This window comes from Pholcus phalangioides, unplaced genomic scaffold, assembly GCF_987345545.1.
Source record: "Pholcus phalangioides strain wild (caught in Gottingen) unplaced genomic scaffold, Ppha-v1.0 ptg000024l_1, whole genome shotgun sequence".
Taxonomy (NCBI): domain Eukaryota; kingdom Metazoa; phylum Arthropoda; class Arachnida; order Araneae; family Pholcidae; genus Pholcus; species Pholcus phalangioides.
The window spans coordinates 5,204,218-5,222,948 of NW_028301616.1; the positions used below are offsets into that span (position 1 = coordinate 5,204,218).

General features: G+C 34.4%; 1 protein-coding gene across 1 annotated transcript in view; it reads right to left on the reverse strand.

Annotated features, from left to right (window-relative positions):
• The window catches only part of spz4 (Spaetzle domain-containing protein 4), a 50,484-nt gene extending 36,858 nt beyond the window's left edge, over positions 1–13,626 (reverse strand). The window contains exon 1 of the mRNA XM_089250817.1: positions 13,095–13,626. Coding sequence (XP_089106943.1) covers positions 13,095–13,154 — 60 coding nt within the window. The 5' untranslated portion in view covers positions 13,155–13,626. The remainder of the gene's footprint in view (positions 1–13,094) is intronic.
• Positions 13,627–18,731: the final 5,105 nt, after the last annotated feature.

Consider the following 18,731-nt stretch of genomic DNA (forward strand, 5'->3'; position numbering starts at 1 on the left):
TTGTAAAAAGAATCTTTTTTTTTCTATGAGAGTGAAACATGAACGGTTAAATCTTGAAAGATTGAGAATCGCTGTGGTCCTGAACGTTCTTCAAGTTCTTCAATCAGTTTAATGTACCCGACTGTTTATTTGGAAGAAAGTCATTTCGGAAGGGAAATATCGATTTTAGATTTATTTTCTTTCCCAGCCCAATGTATGGAGATACGATCATTCCTTCCCTCATGAGGAATGGCCGTGTCTTCTGTGGTGTATACGGATAGTGCGCATGACTGGATTGCAAAAGGACTGGGTTTGATTCCCGGTGGAGGTTAGTAGACTCTTCTTTCCAACTTCAACTCAGCATAGTATCCGGAAAAAGTCTTTCATTGAAAATATCGATTTAAAAAAAATAGTCGTTATGAAACCCTAATTTTTTGTCATTCCAATACACGCCTTATATGACATTAACACGTTTATATTACCAAAGTTACGCTCACTTTATAGTGTTGTGCTTTTACATCAAGTAATCTGTGAATATATACTTTAAAAAACGTTCTACGAAGAACCCTTTTTTTGACATTTTGTACATTAGTTTGAAAATGATTTCTAAAATTCTATCGACTGCATCATTAAAAAATGTTAATATAATATTTTACTATATATTGTAAAGGTTATGAGTAAAATCTAAAGTATATATCACATGTATCGGGTGTAGGTCGATTGCGCCAAAGATAAACCGTTTATAGGTCGATTGCGCTCACCCCGATTTCCAGACTCGGCGCAATCGACCTGTTGGGTGAATACAAACACTCCCATTTTCGGCGCAATCGACCGATCCCCCATGTATCATATATAAAATGAAATTTCAAAATTTACACGTACATCAACGGACTTGGGTGTAGCTTATGACCATACCATACAATCCTTTGAATTTTGGTTCATAACCTGCATCATCACTAGCTGAACGTACTATGAAACTAACAAAACATTTAATCTATAAAATGATTCGCAATCCTGTTTCGAATATTTGCTTATAATTTGACGTAAAACTGACCTTTCCATAAAAAATTACCCATACAGTCTAAAAATTATTATTGTTTTCACCATTTTGACAGACATCCTATCAAAAAAAAAAAATGTTTTTAATGTTCACTCTAGTGCTATTTTATAGAAAAGTGCTGAGATATGTATTCGGATGCCTCAATTTCAATCTAAGGTGCTTTTTATTCAAAAAGAAGGAATTTGGACTTTAATCGTGCCCCAATTTCATCTTTAATGCAACGAATAAGAGAAAAAAACGTCGTCGGGTTCAAAAGAATGTATTTCATTTGTTTTCTTTTGCATTTTGGATTCACTTGGGCGTCGACGAGGAAGTCAACCGGTAAAAGGAAAAAACCAACTAAGGTCATCGAAGAAAACGATGTCACCTAAGACCATCAAGCGAATAAAATTACGAAGAAAAAAGAAAAGACTTCAACACGTAATCTTCACTCCTACATGCTGCTGCTGTTTTGCCTGTCAGCGAGCGGGTCACGCCCCAGTCCATTGCACTACTGGCCCAGTAGTTGCGAACAACACGTGGAAAAATAAATAAGAGAAGAAGAAGGGTTAAAAGAAAAGACTAGAAACCACATAATATAACAGCAGCAGCTGCTACTAATAGTGCGATATTAGGGACAGAAAATAATAAAAACTAGCGATATTCCTTGAAAATATCCGTAACCAGAAGCCATTGTGTCTTGAGTGCAGCATAATGCGTTAGATGTCGTGTGTATACGTACAACGTTTCCAGCTGGGTTGCTTAATGATAAGAAAAGAGTCTATCCATTAATTTTTTTATATATATACCGTATTGTGTTCACACGATATTGTTATGTTCACAGACCCCATTACTACAGGCCTCAGGTTATATGATATTGCTTTTTTTCAGAAAAATAAGTGGTGATTTGATGGTTTTTTGTGTATATGTGTTACAGTAAATCCGGTTATTATGCATAATCGCTGGGTATTTTGGTAGGACGGAGTTAGTTTGCTCCAGACTATGCCACGAAGCTCTTCTGGAACAAACCACCTTCAGGCATAGTTTGTTTGTTGGAGTCACGAAGCTGGACTACTACTACTACTACTACTGAACCAGACATACACGTCATCCAAGTTCCCTCGGCAACAAGATAAGTACGGCTGCAGAGTTCTGGCCTTCATTCATTCATTCGTGGCTTTTGTAAGTTTGATGAATTTCCCTTAATTCATCACTTTTACCGGTAATTATTCATAGCACCAAAGTGTCGTTGGCATACATAATAATCGTACAACCTATAAATTCATCACATTTGCCGATTATTATGCGTAATCACCGTTTCGTATCTGTAAATATGACGAATTGGTCCCATTTCCATGATAAGATTTACTATTAAGATGACCGTACTTGTGATTCAGAGTCTGAATCGAATATAATGAACTCTTATTTAATGAAGTTTTCCGAATGTTCTCGAAATAATTCCTATAAGTGATTCCTGTTTGAGGAATTCTGAAACCAGAACTCGATATAACGAACTCTCGTTTAAAAAAATTTACGATCATTTCCCGGTATAATGAGCGTTCATTTAACGAATTCTTTGATTCAGCAAATTTCAGCAAATTCTCGCAAGTATCAAGCACGGGGAAAGGGGGGGGGGACACTGCTACATTGAGGACACCCAAGTATATGGAGTGTTACCAGTATATGGAAAATAACCAAGGTAGTGTCGGTTATATTTTTGGTAGTTATACAAGATGTCGAATAAATTCGTAAACAGCAAAAAAAAAAATCATGCAAATGAAAGGAATAGTTTTTTTTTGAATACGGTCTACGGCAAAAGTTATTCTCACGAAGGGAGAAATTTTTTTTTTCAACAGAAAAAAATAGCTCAGATTTTGTCGATAGAGGACGCTGCACTAAAGCAAATCACTGGAATTATGCAAATCACAGTGTCGCGTAAAATAGGGATGAACGATTTGCAGCTCATTTATGAATTTCCCTATTACTGGCGTATACGTAAGGTTTTCATTGCGATGCTGACATAAGCGGATAACGCACTACTGGTGAAGTTGTTTTACCCCAGCCACGAATCGTCGACTGAAGTTTTACGAATGTCTCGGACACAGAACAGAGTGAAGAAAGGTTCAGGTCCAATCACTCTTGCCGGGCTGGTTTATAGCGTCCTCTATCAACAATAATTTGAACTGTTTTTCTCTACCAAAAAATAAAATCTTTCGTGAGAATTATTTTTTCGCAGACCGTATCCAGAAAATACAAATTCTTTACATTTTTATAAGTTTTTAAACTAATTACAAATTTATGGGTCACTCTGTGCAACATTAATATGAGCTGGACATTGAAGTTTCATCCTTTGAATCACGTGATTCAGCGCCACCGAGGGTGGCAATTGTCGTGGTGATATTTGAGAGCAGTTGGCAAAGACCGAACAAATAAATGCGGACAGCTCTTCAAGGAATGTCAAAACTATTTTTGATACGATCTAAGTGTCAAAAAGCATAATAGTTACCACGTAAGAGCAAATCTTGGCATTCAGTGTATTTTCCATTTGCGAGATTATTATCGTTTATAGCCAAAGAAAAGCTAGAGCTATAGCTGTGACACTGACACTCGTGATATCCCATGAATTCAATATAAACATTTTCTTGCCATCACAATACTTTCTGTGATCATGCGAAGATCTGTGAATGCATCAGGAGAGAACGGTCCGGGCACATGTCATTTTACCGGAGAAACAAAATAACTATTGTTCACTGAACAATAGTTTGTGTCTGGTTGAATTTTTCTGTTAGATTCTCTAATGATAGTTCTCTGAGCTATGAGTGAAATGTTTGTCATCTATAAACAGTACATTCGACAATTTTCTGCTTCCCTTCAAGATGAAATCAATTTGATAGCTTTCATTTGGCTTTATATATCTCTCAGAGACCCCCCCCCCCCCCAAACTCCTGATACAAGTAAGTCGGGTCTTTCGGCACGTAAATTTTGTCTGGCAATATTGGCTCATTTCGACATTTCGATTTTTCCTTCACTGCGGTGGCTATGGAAGTTACGGTTGATGCTGGTTGATTGCGTTTAGGTAATGAAACGGTTTATTGGTGAATGTTAAGGCTCTTGGATGGCAAAGAAAGGTCTCTGGACTGCGATTGGAATTGTTTTTATGTAAGCGGAAAGAAAGAATGTCTGCGGAAAAGCGGTTGGCAACGTCTTTGAATAATCGGTTCTCAATATATTGGCAACATAACAACGGGGAGAAACGTCCAAATGTGTTCTTATCGTGACTGAAGCTGAGCCTAACGAAAAACAACACTGATACAAAACAAGTACTAGAAAATATTTTTCTCATCACTGTAAAAAAAATAAAATGAGCACAAAAAATAAAGTGCCTTCATGTATCTCCGAAGTGTGGAAGTGCCTTGAAATGCAACAGACTTCAGAGTACACTCCACTCAGAGAGAAACAGTGAGTAATCTATCAATGCATAATTGCTTTGGCTTACACTTAGCAAAGTTTAGAGGCTGTAATCCGTTTTCTAGAAACAATATGAAGCCAAAAAAAAGACAATTGATGGGCTCCCAAACACAAAAGTAGTTAAAATTACGGTGTCAAGCAATAGTTACTCAATATGCTATGATTAAGTATCTTCTAACTCTTCTCTGAGAAGAAATATATTGATGAGCTTCAGTAGTAGATAATTCAGAATATACTTATGTTTCCGAAAGTCTGTGTTCTTTTTGCAGTTTAGATATTTTTTCCCGAAATTCCTGAAAAATACTGAGCTAATCGTTCTCAAATTTCGATCACGTGAACTTAACCGTATGCTTTTACTCGCAATTTTAAAGTAAAAATTTAATCACGAGTGCATTTAGTCAAGTGAACGACAAGAAATTGAACAAGAAAAAAAAAAAGGTTTTGAACCAATCCTGTAAGATAAAAAACTGGAAGTGATTTGTAATTTTCACAAAATATTGTACTAATTTTGCGCAATACTTACTTATGTGAATTTTCGTGGTAATAGCACGTATATCCACAAATATATAAAAATTCCAATTTTCATCGTTTGTTTTTTCGCAGATAACATGCAGTTTTTTCAACCGATTTGTATGAAATTTACAGAAAAATTGGAAATGAACATGAGGCAGATACTACGTGTAGGAATTTAGAATGTGGCAATTTATTATTCGATGAGATACGAGCATCTTTAGTTAATAATTTTTGATAGCACATGCGCAGAAACGATTAAGTAACTTTTAATTCTTCTCCAAGAGGAAACACTTTGATGAACTTCAATAGTAGATAATGCAAAATACATATTTCGTCACAATTTTTCTGAACAGAAACTAATGGACAAAAGCATACACATGAATAAGTTTTTCAAAATATATATAAAAGAAACACGTTTAGCCGGAAGATAAAATGTTCCTCACATCCATTAATATACAAGCAGACTCAATATAAAAAAATTGTGTAATTATTAAAACTGACCGAAAGAATATTCCGAACACATTTCGTTAATTAGTTTCAATAATTATGAATTTTGCAATAGACATAAAGAAATAAAAGAAATATTTGACTAACGTTAGCATTCATGCGTTTCGATATTCGAAAATTTTGAGTTTTTAACAAATATTTTTATTTCCGATTTTATTCAGAGCTTTTTTTTAAATAAAAAAACTACGAAATCATATTATAATGTGATTATTTTTCCTTCTGATGAATTTTTTTTCCCGGCACTTTCTGAATTACTTTTTATTAAAGTAGATTCGTGTTGCAATTTCATATATTTTCCCACATCATATATTTCATCATGTTCTTCTCTGACCTTGAAACCTTCATCTCGTCTGTAAGGTCAGAAAAAGATAAGAAACAAGAATAACATACATGAAAACTCGTTGAGACTGAATCTTGTTTTCTTTGGAAGTAGGAAGTTTCCGTCACTCTCGACATTTTACTTTTTTTTTTTTTTTGCTATATACGTATTTTGAAGGGTCAAGAGCAATACCGAACTTTATGAGACAAGTTCGGTGAAAATCGTAAAATTTTCGACAGATGAGAAAATATTAAAGTGACTGATGCCTTCAAATTACAAATTTTACAAAAAATGCTAAAATTTATTTTGTCTTGATTTGAAACAGCAGTTATTTTAGAAACAAAAAGTGTTTCATATTTGTTCCCACAATAACTGGAAGCGAAGTTATTCCCGATTAAGTAAAACGAATATAACGATCTAAATCCGGGAATGAAATCTTCGAATGCGTTTTCCGAAGATTTGTGTATTTTTGGCTTTTTCGGTTCACGTAAAGCTTCATCGTTGAAGCATTTAAAAAAAGAGTAATAATATGAAACTTTCTAAGTAAACGTTATTAAGCAAAATAATGTGAAACTTTATTTTAGAAAGTTTAGGCTGGGAAATGAACTGACAACTAAGCAATATATTGAAACTTTAAAATTTACATGATTTCGAATTGAGAATATGAAGAATTTTTTTAAACGAAAAAAATGTGTATTTTTTCACGTAAACAATCTCTATCTCAAACAGTTAAGAATTCTAAAAGTTTTCATTCACGTCACAGAGAAATGTCAGGGCAATGATCAGTATGAGAACATGTTTATGCAAGCAATAGTTTTTATTGTACGATGTCTAGCAGGAGTACTAAAAATACGCAAATATTACAGATAAAATTGGTAATAAATTGTTTCGTAAAAAAAACCATGAAATAACATTTATTTTTTTAATTTCATACTATATCCATTTGTTTTATCCGAAATGACTTTTTTAAAAAAAAGTGCCCCGAAGACAAACATTAATAGAATAATTGAAACATGATATTTGTCTCTCGGTTTATATTTAAAATTTTCATTCAAGTCAGTTGATTGTACTTGATCATTAATCACAACAAAAAAATATTGATAACGATTCTTACTTTTTGCTATTATACCTTTTGTTTGCATTATGCAATTTTTTGTGGTAATTATAGTCTTTTGGATTTTTTAAAATCATTATGAAATAATAAATAAATGTTTGAGAACTAATTATCCTATCAATATTTTTGATTCTTCTCATTTTCTTTGATCCATTTTTTAAATTATTCACTGTTTTATTCTAATTTTTCAAACGTTTCATTTCTTTGAATTTCATAATTTTTTATAAATTATATTTATGGAATTTCGTTGTGTATGAATATATTTTCTCTTTGTATTTTTTTAGAATTTTACTATTTTTTTACTTTTTTTCTTTTCATTGATACATTCAAATTTTTCCGGTTTTTAACATTTTTTCCTTTTTCTTTTATATTTTCGGTTTTAATTTTTTTGCATTCATTGGTTAATTTTAATAGTTTCTTCTGCGATATCACTTTCCTTATCAGCTTTGATTTGTTTTAATTTATATTTTGATTTGTTGCTTCCAATGATGGCTTTTAAATGTGTTAATTCAAACGATTTTCTGATTTGTTGACTTTCTTCAGTTGTTAAATTTTTTAAAATTTGATTTTCACTATTTTTTTTTTAATTTTTGTTGCTTGTTAACTTATGTACATTTTTTAGCGCAATTCACCTATCTCAATATTTTTCACATAGATTATCACTTAATCCCATTTCGGCCACCTCGTTGGACATTTTGCCTGTTGTGGCCTTTGTATTCGTACTAAATTAAAATCGTAGCATTTATAAATTCACAGCATTTATGTGTTGTAGGTGTGATCTGACAACACATCAAGTGACTGAATATGCAAATTATCTTGTGCATATAAGTTCGATGTTCAGATTTGCTCGATACATTCATTCTCTAGTCGTGTAATCTTTAATCTTTGTTAATAATATAACCTGTTGTTTTCATCGTGAGTTGTTCTTTGCATCCTACATTCAGAACCCACATTCCAACAGTAGCATATGCATATAATTTCAATATATTGTTTCCCGTTACTAATTTTTCGATTCATGAATTCTATTTTGCTTTAACATTTCGTTAACATTTTCAAACTTTCTCTATGATAGAAATTTTCGCAAATTTTTTGAAGTTTTGTGGCTTGTGATTTCATCACGTTTTTAAAATTAAAATAATTTTTTTTCATTAGTCGAAACTGATTTTTAAAAACTTTTTTTTTGTAGAGAAATAACTAATAATTTTATATCAGATACAATATGAAAAACCAATAAAAAACTATTTTCGATAATTTTTCACTTTTCTTACTTTTGTGAACTCACCCATATAAAGATTATCATTTTGAAATATTCATGAATAACACATGGTGATTTAAATATTATACAAGATGAAAGTGTGTTAATTGCGTTAGTTGGACGACAACCAAAGTATTATGGACATTTTCCAATAATTAGACATTGGTCTTTTTGTCTGTTGTGGTCGTTATTTTTGCGTGTAGATACCCGGAAGACAATTATTATTTGAATATTTTAACGTAATAATAATTCCATTCAACAAGATGACATCAAGCAAAAAAAAGTCATTTCACAAAGAGATTTTAATTAAACTAATTGAATGCAACGAATCTTTTATGCATCATTTTTGAAAATCATTAAGATTTTCAAAATATTTTATCAAAAGCAGTATAAAAATTCAAAATTTCAAGTTTTTAAATCTGAAAATATCTTGCGTGGAAAACGGCTTTTTCTTTTAAGTTATTCAGATTCCTGCAGGTCGTTAAATTCTTAAAATTAAGAAATGTCTAGTGATTTAAATATCATAAACATATATATTTTTAGTAAAGATGTATTATATTCCAAATTCTTCGATATATACAGGGTTTTCCATAATTTCGTGAATAGTTTGAATAATAATTAAATTCATATAAATTGTTGGAATTGGTATATTTGAATGCAGTTTTTGCAAAAAAATTCTCACGAAGAATGTGTTTTTTTGGTAAAGAAAAAAATCGAGTTCAAATTCGAATCGAAAGAGGACGCCACGTGGAAGCAAATCACTGGAAATACGCAAATCAGAGTCGTATAAAATGAAGGGTGTACGGTTAACAGATCATTTCGGAATTTCACTGTGTTACTGGCGCTTACATGAGATTTTCATTGTGATGTTGATATTGGCTGATAAAGCAATATTGGTGAAGTTGTTTTACTGCAGCCACGAATCACCGGCCGACGCTTCACAGTTCAGCCAATGAAGGGACCCACGGAAGGACATACCATGCCGAAAACGCCGGTTTTCGTCCGATCATCGAAGTTAAGCAGCATCATAAGTTGGAAATTTCACCACCTGGGATCACCGCGAGCTGACAAGGTCCCGGGTTCGAACCCCATGCGCCACAGTGGTGGTCGACTGAAGTTAGTTTTCTGTGGTTTCCATCTGCGAGGCGCGAATGCGAGCCAATCTCCCCTTTAAAAAGTCCCGTCACAGGGAGCAACAGGCCAAAAACGGTACGAAAATTCAGTCACTACACTTTACTCTTGAATGACAGCCCTGAAAATTCAAATCTCGACTCTAGATACTCGATCAGGCTGTTAAGTACCTATACACACAGTTCTGGCACAACTCAATCGGTAGTGTAATTGCCCGTAGCGATAGACCAGAGTTGTTCTTGGTTTGAATGAATGGTTTTCCGGTTTTAAAATATTCCTTGAATTTCTTATTTCATTTCCTTCCAATTTCTTTTATTTCAATTTCTTCTATTTCCCTGAGTTTCGTTGTCCATTCCTTCGAATTTCTCTTAATTTTTGAAATATTTACGAGACAACCGAACTACTATTCCACCACACACCAACTCCCGCTATACCGCCATTCACTGCCATTAACGAGTTAAATTTGAAATGAATGTGTCATCTATCGGTGGTTGCCTCCAACTCGTTAGGGGGAAAACCTGTTGTTATATATTCTTCCCCCGGTATGAACTGGGGACCTGGTAGCAATCTTCACGGTGTCAGACGATCATCTTACTAACACGCCAGTCGCGCGATTACCAACCGGAGACTGGCTTACCGGTCCCTCTATCGACAAAAATTTTTGTTTTTGTTGTTTTCTGTACCAAAAAACTCCCCCTTCACGAGGATATTTTTTTCCCCCGAAAACACCATTCAATTATTCAATTTTTATGAGTTTTTGTAAAATTATTTAGGAATTTATGGGGCACCCTGTACATAGCCTTTGGGGGCATTCAAATATTACGTCAGCATCGAGGTTGGGGGAGGGGGTTCCGAATTTACTGACTTTTGATGACAAAGGAGGTGGGGGGGGGGGTTTGAAGGTTGCTCACGTCATCAACTACCCCTTTTTGAAGATATGAAATATTCTAAGCTGGTGACGAGGGGGTCAGTGTTTTGCTGACTTTTGCTGACAAGGGGGTCAAAAATGGCTGAAAATCTGCTTACGTAATACTTGAATGGCCCCTTTTGTAATTTTAACGACTTAATTAACGTAATGGAAACAATCCATATTTTTTTGCGTTCAAATAACATGATATTAAAGTTTCAAACTTAAATCTTGTAGTTTGATTGAGAAAAAATAAAATCTGTTAAATACAATCTGCGATGAAAAGTAAACTTTATAAAGCAGTGATCTTGACACCATGAATAAATTATACATTTAAAAAAAATTATTTTCTGCATAAATTTTGTCAGTAAAAGAGAAACAAAAGTTTAAAAAAGAAAAGGGACACACACACACACACACAACGTTGCGGATTTTTCTAATTTTTTTAAATCTTTTCTAAAGGTACACGGTACAAAAGAATTCTAATTACTTTCACCGCGGAAATCATGGAAGAAAGATCTTTAAAAAAAGCAAATTTAAGAATGGAAGTTAATGACTTATTAATGAGTTTTTAAATTCTTTTTTTGTCCAAGAACAAATTTTTTTTCAAAGATAAAGCGTTCTCTTTATATTTAGGAACGGTTATACTGAGTTGAAATAAGAACTTGAATACGTTGGTAAGGAATTTTATTTGATCTAGTAGATATTTTTACGAGTAATATCTCGAGGTGTAATTTCCCCGCAAATGTGAGTGTAATCAATTATTAATATTTAAGTAACGCGGTTTTAAATGGCGCTTTTTTAGAATATTATTGTAGAAATACGTACAGTGATGGGGATTTTTTTGCAAAATTGGCTTTGGTGTGATTTCAAGTTATATTCATGAGAAAAACTGAAAGAGTCTCAACCTTTTAACATTGTCGAAACGGCTCAATAGCTATGTTCTAGTGGAAATATTTTTCACCAAAAATATTATTTAACTATTGATTTATTTAAAATTTAATACATATTTTTTTTAAATTGATATGCCAATAATATGTTTTACGATACTTGAATTCTTATATTTTTGCAAACTGCCAAACCACTGACGGAAAAAATGCATTATAAACACCTTACGCGTATGATACAGTCGAATTTCGTTTTAACGGATACCGTTATAACCAAAATTTCGTTTTGACGAATACCTTTCTAATCCCCCCCACATAAGTTTATGTAGGAACAATGCAAAACAAAATCGAATTCCTTTATAACGAAATTTCGTTACAACGAAGCGATTTTTCCGATCTCTTGGAGTTAGTTATAACGGGATTCGACTGTATATTAATATAATTTCATAAAAGTTGATTCAAAATAAAGAAAACCGTTGCGCTCATAAAATGAAACAAGAGAATGAGATTTATTTGACTTAATCTTATTTGAAATTAAATGTAACCCTTTATTTGACCGTGTTTCTGTCAAAATAGACAACATGAGTTTTCATATATTTTGCAAGTAAAGGAATTTTTTCGATCTCGTTTTGGCATTGATACTTCTAACACCTAAACATTCGATTTTTACTTTTGAGCTGTTCATGAAGTTTCTATAATTACTAGCAGAATGGCTCAAAATGGCTCACAGGTAGGCCTATACACGTCTCCTATTTCACGACAACCCATGCAAGAACGATTTTTGACCCTTTCATTTTGGAGTAAAATACCATGACTGAGCATTTTTCAATAGTGATAGAAGAAGCAAACTGGTAAACAATTAATGCCATTTTTATACTATTTAAATCTACATTAATCATATAAATACAGTGTGTTCCCTGACGTTTAGCATTCCATATTGTATAACTCTTGACAGCAATTTTTTTTGTCATGTAATAGCATTCTGGACATCTCTCATTTGCTTAATATAACCCCTCAAAATTTTTCTATATATTAATATTTGAGTAACGAGGTTTCAAATGGTGGTTTTCAGAATATTATTGTAGAAATACAGAGTAAAATAATGGGAATTTCTTCGCAAAATTTTCTCATCTGAATGTTTCAATGATCCCAATGAAAAGGGTTTTAAAATTAACATTTTTAAAAATTATAATTTTTTCTCGAGTATTTATGAATATGTTTCAAATATTTCGTCTTTTTGAACAAAAATAGTACGTATTCTTTATTTTGAACCAATTTTTACTCAATAACATTTCATGTCATTTTATCATACGGCAAGGTGATATTATTCAGTTTCATGATGGAGTTTTTTTTTCTACTATTTGAGAATTTGCAAAAAACCTAAATATTCAAGATTTATGAAAAACGTCGTATACATTGAAAATGCTATGCAAAACTAGCATATGCAATCAAAAATGTGTGTAAAGAATTTTAAATATGTATATCAAATGGTAAATTAATTAATGATATGTCAACCAGATCGTAGTTCTTGAGGGTTTTTGATCATGTTAACCCCCCCACCGTAGGTTTTTAAATTATCAAATCAACAAACTTTATGTCGCTTATTTACATATGAACATTAAAAATAGACATATTGCATCTGCACATGGGCTTCCTGCTATCTGAACTTCATATCGTTTTCTTGTATTTCTATTATATTCATTAGAAAACATTAGAAAATTCTTACTAAATGCTCAGAATGAATTTAGGATAATTGAAATTAAATTTAATTGATTTATGTTTGACTGTTACACGATAATGCTGATAACCAATTTCTTCAAGGTGGTTTTTTTTCTAAGGAGAATGAACGCCGACACCGAGAATCTCTGAAATTATTATTGAAAATACCTGAAATACGGTTCATAATATCAAAGGTAACCAATTCAGAAATTTTCATTTTAGATTCGAAAAGAATAATAATTAGATGAAAACTTACCAGGAATCTTAGAATCCATTTATGTTCACAAAAACCAAAATAATGACACATCAGAGCCATTTTCGGGATGTTACAATTTACGTATTTCGGTGCAACACTATCGAACTTCACGTAAATCTATTCGAACTGTATCCAATAATCGATTCTAAATATTTTTCTTTAGTAGCACAAGATTCGGAATCCATAAATATCATGTTTTATTACAGATGAGAGTGATATTCCGCATGAATTTCACGAAGATTTCAGAGAATATATTCCACGAAAAAAGCGATTGAACTTCAACCGAAGAAATTAAATGAAATTCCAGTCATCGATGAAATTCCAACATAATTCTGATAACGTTACGACATGGAAAGAAACTTCGGACTAGAACCGTGTTGTTGTCCAGATGAACGGTGTTGGTTGAAGTGCTCGTCCGACCACATTCGTCCAGCAGGTGATGATGCTGATGGGCTGTACTCAGTCGGTGATGGTGATCATCATCAGCTGGGCCAAACATCCTACTAACCGTGAAGTCAGATCTCATCAAAATATCACGGTAAGGTAAGAAAGAACAAGATCAAGAAAAAGAAAATGCTAAAAGAAAAGAAAAAAAAATTGGTGGCCACTCACGCGCTTACGTACGTACGTACTTACGACTGGTATATAATGTGACTTACAAAAAAGCTTCTCTTTATCACGTGACTTGTGTATCACGCATACGCAAGTCATGTTGCGGTGGGTGAAGAGAAAAGAATAGCGTTTTTCTTCTTCATTATAACGGGACTTTGAACAATCTTTTAAACTTGTTTTGGTATCGTTACTGAAGACAATCGACCTTCTTCAAAGGAAAAACCCTTATTTCAAAAATGCATTTCTCAAACTTTTTGCATTTGTGGCACACCCGTGAGAACTCGAGTCACTTCAGTGGCACTCTAAAATTCACTTGACGCACTAGTTGGGAGCCAGTACGTATTTCCTGAATTCATACGTTCTCGGTACCATTGAAAGTAAGATTAGAATTTCAAAAATCTCGCAGCATTCTTGCTCTATTTAGTCATTTTGACGGGAGACACCCTGGAATTGTTGCGACATTCTGGTTGGGAGTCTAAATACTATTAAAAAGGTTCTGTTCTGATTGAAAATCACAACCCCCTACTTCTCAATTTATCACGTTCTCGATAACCCTGAAATTAAGGTAAGAATTTCACATCTGTCACGATCTTGATTCACTTGGTTGCTCCTTAAAACTGCAGAGCAAAACCAATTTTCGGTAATTGAAAGTAACATTGGAGTTTGAAATACAGTAAAAAAGCGTTATAACGAGTGCAACATACATCAAGAATCCCGCTACAATGAGTGATTTTTAAGTAACTGCCGAATAGCTAATTTGAATATGGAAAAATATTCGGTTGCAGTGAGATGAAATTTGTGAACCATTCGCTATAACGTCGAAAAAATGCTGGGTTTTCCTTCTGATTTTCTGAGAATTGAACATGACACGTATCATGGCACATCTGTGCATATACATTGCATATTTCGTAAAAGGAAAGGGAAACAAAACTGCCCGGCACTGTGGACGGAGGCTTTGTTTCTTCGTTTCCCGTCACAGTGGAGGCGCTGTATATATTTTTGTATACATTATGCGATTAGACCATTCTCAAATCTGTCCCACTTCAGCATGCCAGAGACTTCTTTTTACTTGCCCACAAGTCTTTTCCACACTTCTTTCGAAATGCTAGGCTGCGGTCTCCGGCCTTTATGTGCCACTGGGCGCACGTGCAATTTTTGTCCCTAATCATTGGGTTCAGTTGTACATTTTAGTCAAATGGCTTGCGCGTTGCATCGAGTTGATGGCTGTCTTCATGGGGAGAACGAGGCGAGTGATTCGAAACTTGCGAGCACGGGGCAAGGGGAGCCACCACTATAAATCTCTGCTAACTTTTCCGACACAACTCAGCCTCTTCTGAGGTAACAGAAGTAAGGTGCTTTGCATCAGTCGAGAAAGGGTTTCCCACTATACACGTGGGATGTATAATGATTTTACTCGACTTTTCTGTCACAATGTGACTAAGGAGACCACGGAACCAGACGTTCAAATTAGTTTAACGAATGACGGAAAAAAATTCGTAAAAAAAAAACCTTTCTGATGATGGAAAAAATGTTTACTAGTCCATACAAAAGTGATATAATAATTACGAATTCCAATTGTTCAGTCGGTTGACCAAATCGCTTTGATAGTAAGAAACTCTATTGCAGTAGTTCCTAGCGTGTGGGTCGTGGACCCCCAGATGCCCGCAACAATGAACTAGGGGGTCCGCCAGAAATTCTCCGATATAAAAACGTCGAAATAAGAAATTCATTTTTACTTTAAAAATATGCCAAAACTAAAAAAATGGCTTTACTCAGCTGAGCTAATTAGCATGCGTCATACAATGTAATTTTATCGAATTCTACTTGTATAATAATCAATATACAAGGTTAATATTCATACAGGGTTTGACTCAGAGAGAATCACCCGGTTTCAAATTCGTACAGTCGAATCCCGTTATAACGAACGCCAAGAGACTGGAGGAATCACTTCGCTAAAACGAAATTTCGTTGTAAAGGAATTCCAGGTTACCTAGTATTGTTCCTATGTAAACTTATTTGGGGGATTAGAAAAGTGTTCGTTAAAACGAGATTTTCGCTATAGCGTTATTCGTTAAAACGGAATTCGACTGTATATTTCTTAAAAATTAAAAACGCTGAATGCTGATATATGTGAATATGGGAGTGGGGGGGGGGTTATGTCTACGTTTTATGATAAATTTCTGTTAATGGTCGATTTCAAGTATAGAATCATTTTGACACCGGATGATTCTTAATCACCCTGTATACAAAAATCAAGGAGCATACAAATCGTTTAACTTTCATCTTGCATAAGGAGCACTGAGTATCTCGAAAAACAACATAAATATTCATATAGTATTTAAAATAAAAACAGAATAACGTTTTAAAGTAAATATCGCCTATTCAAATCAAAACAAGCGTTACGAAAGCGCTTTCCGGACAGCAGCACAATTACAAGAAAAAATTCAAAATGTCCCGGTTAGCCTATGCAGAGGCTCACCGATAAAATTTTTTTTTGGTCAAATGGGAGGGGGGGGGGAGGGGGGTCGATCTTCAAAATGTTTGGGAACCAGCGCCCTACCAACACCATTTACAGCAGAAAACCTCTGCGCGAAGCTCGTGACGTCACTGAAGAAGTTCTAATGACCATTGTATATAGCAGGCTAGTGCATGCGCCATCTTTACTCTTTTTTTATTGTATCTCCAATAGCTATAGGTGAGATGGCCTTCTTCAGTGACGTCACGAACTTCGCGTTGAGGCCATCTGCTATAGATGGTGGTGGCTGTCTGTATGCAAAACTGAGAATCATCAGCTGTGAGACCAAAAATTATATCGTTGTTATTCCAAAGACGAAGCCGATGATAATATCATAATTTCATTATGTCAGTGCCTACCACGCGATTCAAGGCACAAAAAAAGTATCCACGTCGAATCTTGCTCACAAACCTTGTTTATGAAACAGCCTACCCCAAGTTTTTTTTGACCACATACGCCCGTCGTATTAAAATATTAAACACTTCCGTTTTATTAATTTTTTCATCGACGATGATGCAAGTGTTCCTACACGCAGTGAGTTGAATTCTACGGGAATGATTCCCTCGGCAACCATGATGCAAGTGTGTAAAGCCGGGTTTTCCTAGGAGCAGGTTATCTACACCGTGTGCAGCGTGACAACGCTGATTGGTTAAAAAACGTGAATTTCAGGTTTTTAACTAATCAGCGATTTCACGCTGCACGCACCGTAGAAAACCTTTGTACTATAATAGTACTATATAATACTATATTAACCTTTTTCCTTGTTTTTTTTATAGGAAAACGCGGCTTAATTTAACGTATTTTGATCAATTTACGCTGTCCTAATATTTAGCAGCCCGGTGTGGTCAGTGAGCCTCGTATAATGCAACTGGGCTGTTTTGGAAAATGGAAAATCCTCACTTTCAGCAAAATAGTATCATACTGATGGTATTCTATTCATGGAAGAGAAAAACACTTCATGTAGTTTGCACAAAAAATGTAAAAATATATATATTTCCCAAAAAGAATTATGACCCGATTATACAGTATATTTAAGTGTCTGAAGGGTACAAAAATTTCTGCAATCGATTCAAAAATTGAAAAAGAATAATAATATGTGCATTTCCAACAAAAAACGTATTGGAAAAAAATCTATCGCAAAAGTATGATAGTTTTGCCGCCACCTATCAAATAAAAATTGAACTATCTATTCCACGTTTTCAAGCCAATGTTGGTTGATAGTTTGAAACTGTAAGCAGAATAAAAAAAATAAACAGATGTATAATAATATCATTCAAAATTTGGCAAAATTTGTAGATATCAAAATATTTTTAAATTAATTTATTTTGAAATAGATATAGTGATAAAATTTTTTTATAGTTTTGTGTTAAAGTGTGCATTATTTGAAGTTACACGTCCGGCTGGGCATGGCACTCTATGAGAGATCCGCCATTAAAATCCTGTCTTTAATTTACTGTGAACTGGTATTTATATACTTGTTATATACAGTATGCGTTCGTTTATTGACCAAATATCTTCGGCCTAAGTTCTGAGGCCCGAAAAGCATAATTTGAACAGATACTTCAAATTGGGGGCTCCTGGATGTATTCTCATTAACACCCCTAAGTTTTGTATGCGGATTTTTTTTAGGTGCCGTGAGATAGGAGGTAACGCGAAACTTCAGGACAACATGAGATCGTCAATGGTGTCTCAAAACGTTGAGGTGTCTTTCTTTCTTTCAAACCGATCACAACTCAGGTCTATCACCATTTATGGGCGATTTATTACCTAGTAAGTTGCGCCGGAAGTGTAACTGTGTGTGTATCTAACAATCTGAGTGTATATGTAGTGTCGTGTTTGGTTTTTCAGTGCTGCCATCTATGTTTCAGAAGGGAAGAGAGTGATGTGTTATGATTGAATTACATTTGTAGGTCTGTTGCTCTCTGTGGCGAGACTTTTTAAAGGGGAGATCGGCTCGCATTCGCGCCTTGAAGTTGGGAACCACAGAAAACCAACTTCAGCCGACCACCACCACCACTATGGCGAGTCCGTCACTATGACTACTCTACCACCATTGCGGCGAAATATTGTTAAGGTGACATGTTGTTAGCCTGAGGTAAGTACTTACAGCGGAACTTGAGGATGTCATAATATCTGTCAGTGATGACACTAAATTTCAAGGTTGGCTCGTCAAGAGTTTCGTAGAACTTTAGGGGGTACGCGATATTGATCAGTGATGCCAACGCTTTGCATGAGATATGGCAGGTGTATCGTTTTCACACACTTATGAACAATCTCATGCAACCCATCGTCATGGATGCCTGAGACTGGTGAGGGATAAAACTCCAGTGTTTCATTAGATTTGTTGGGGGTAAGACTTCAGGGTTGCACGAGATTCTTCATGCGTGTTAAACTTCTCTAAAGATGTGTGTGTGATGTTGCTCTCCGCTATTCAAACGAAGGTTTTAATATCTGGCTGATGCAAAGATGAATTCAGGAAAGAAAATTCAACTGCCTCTACGCGGAATCGA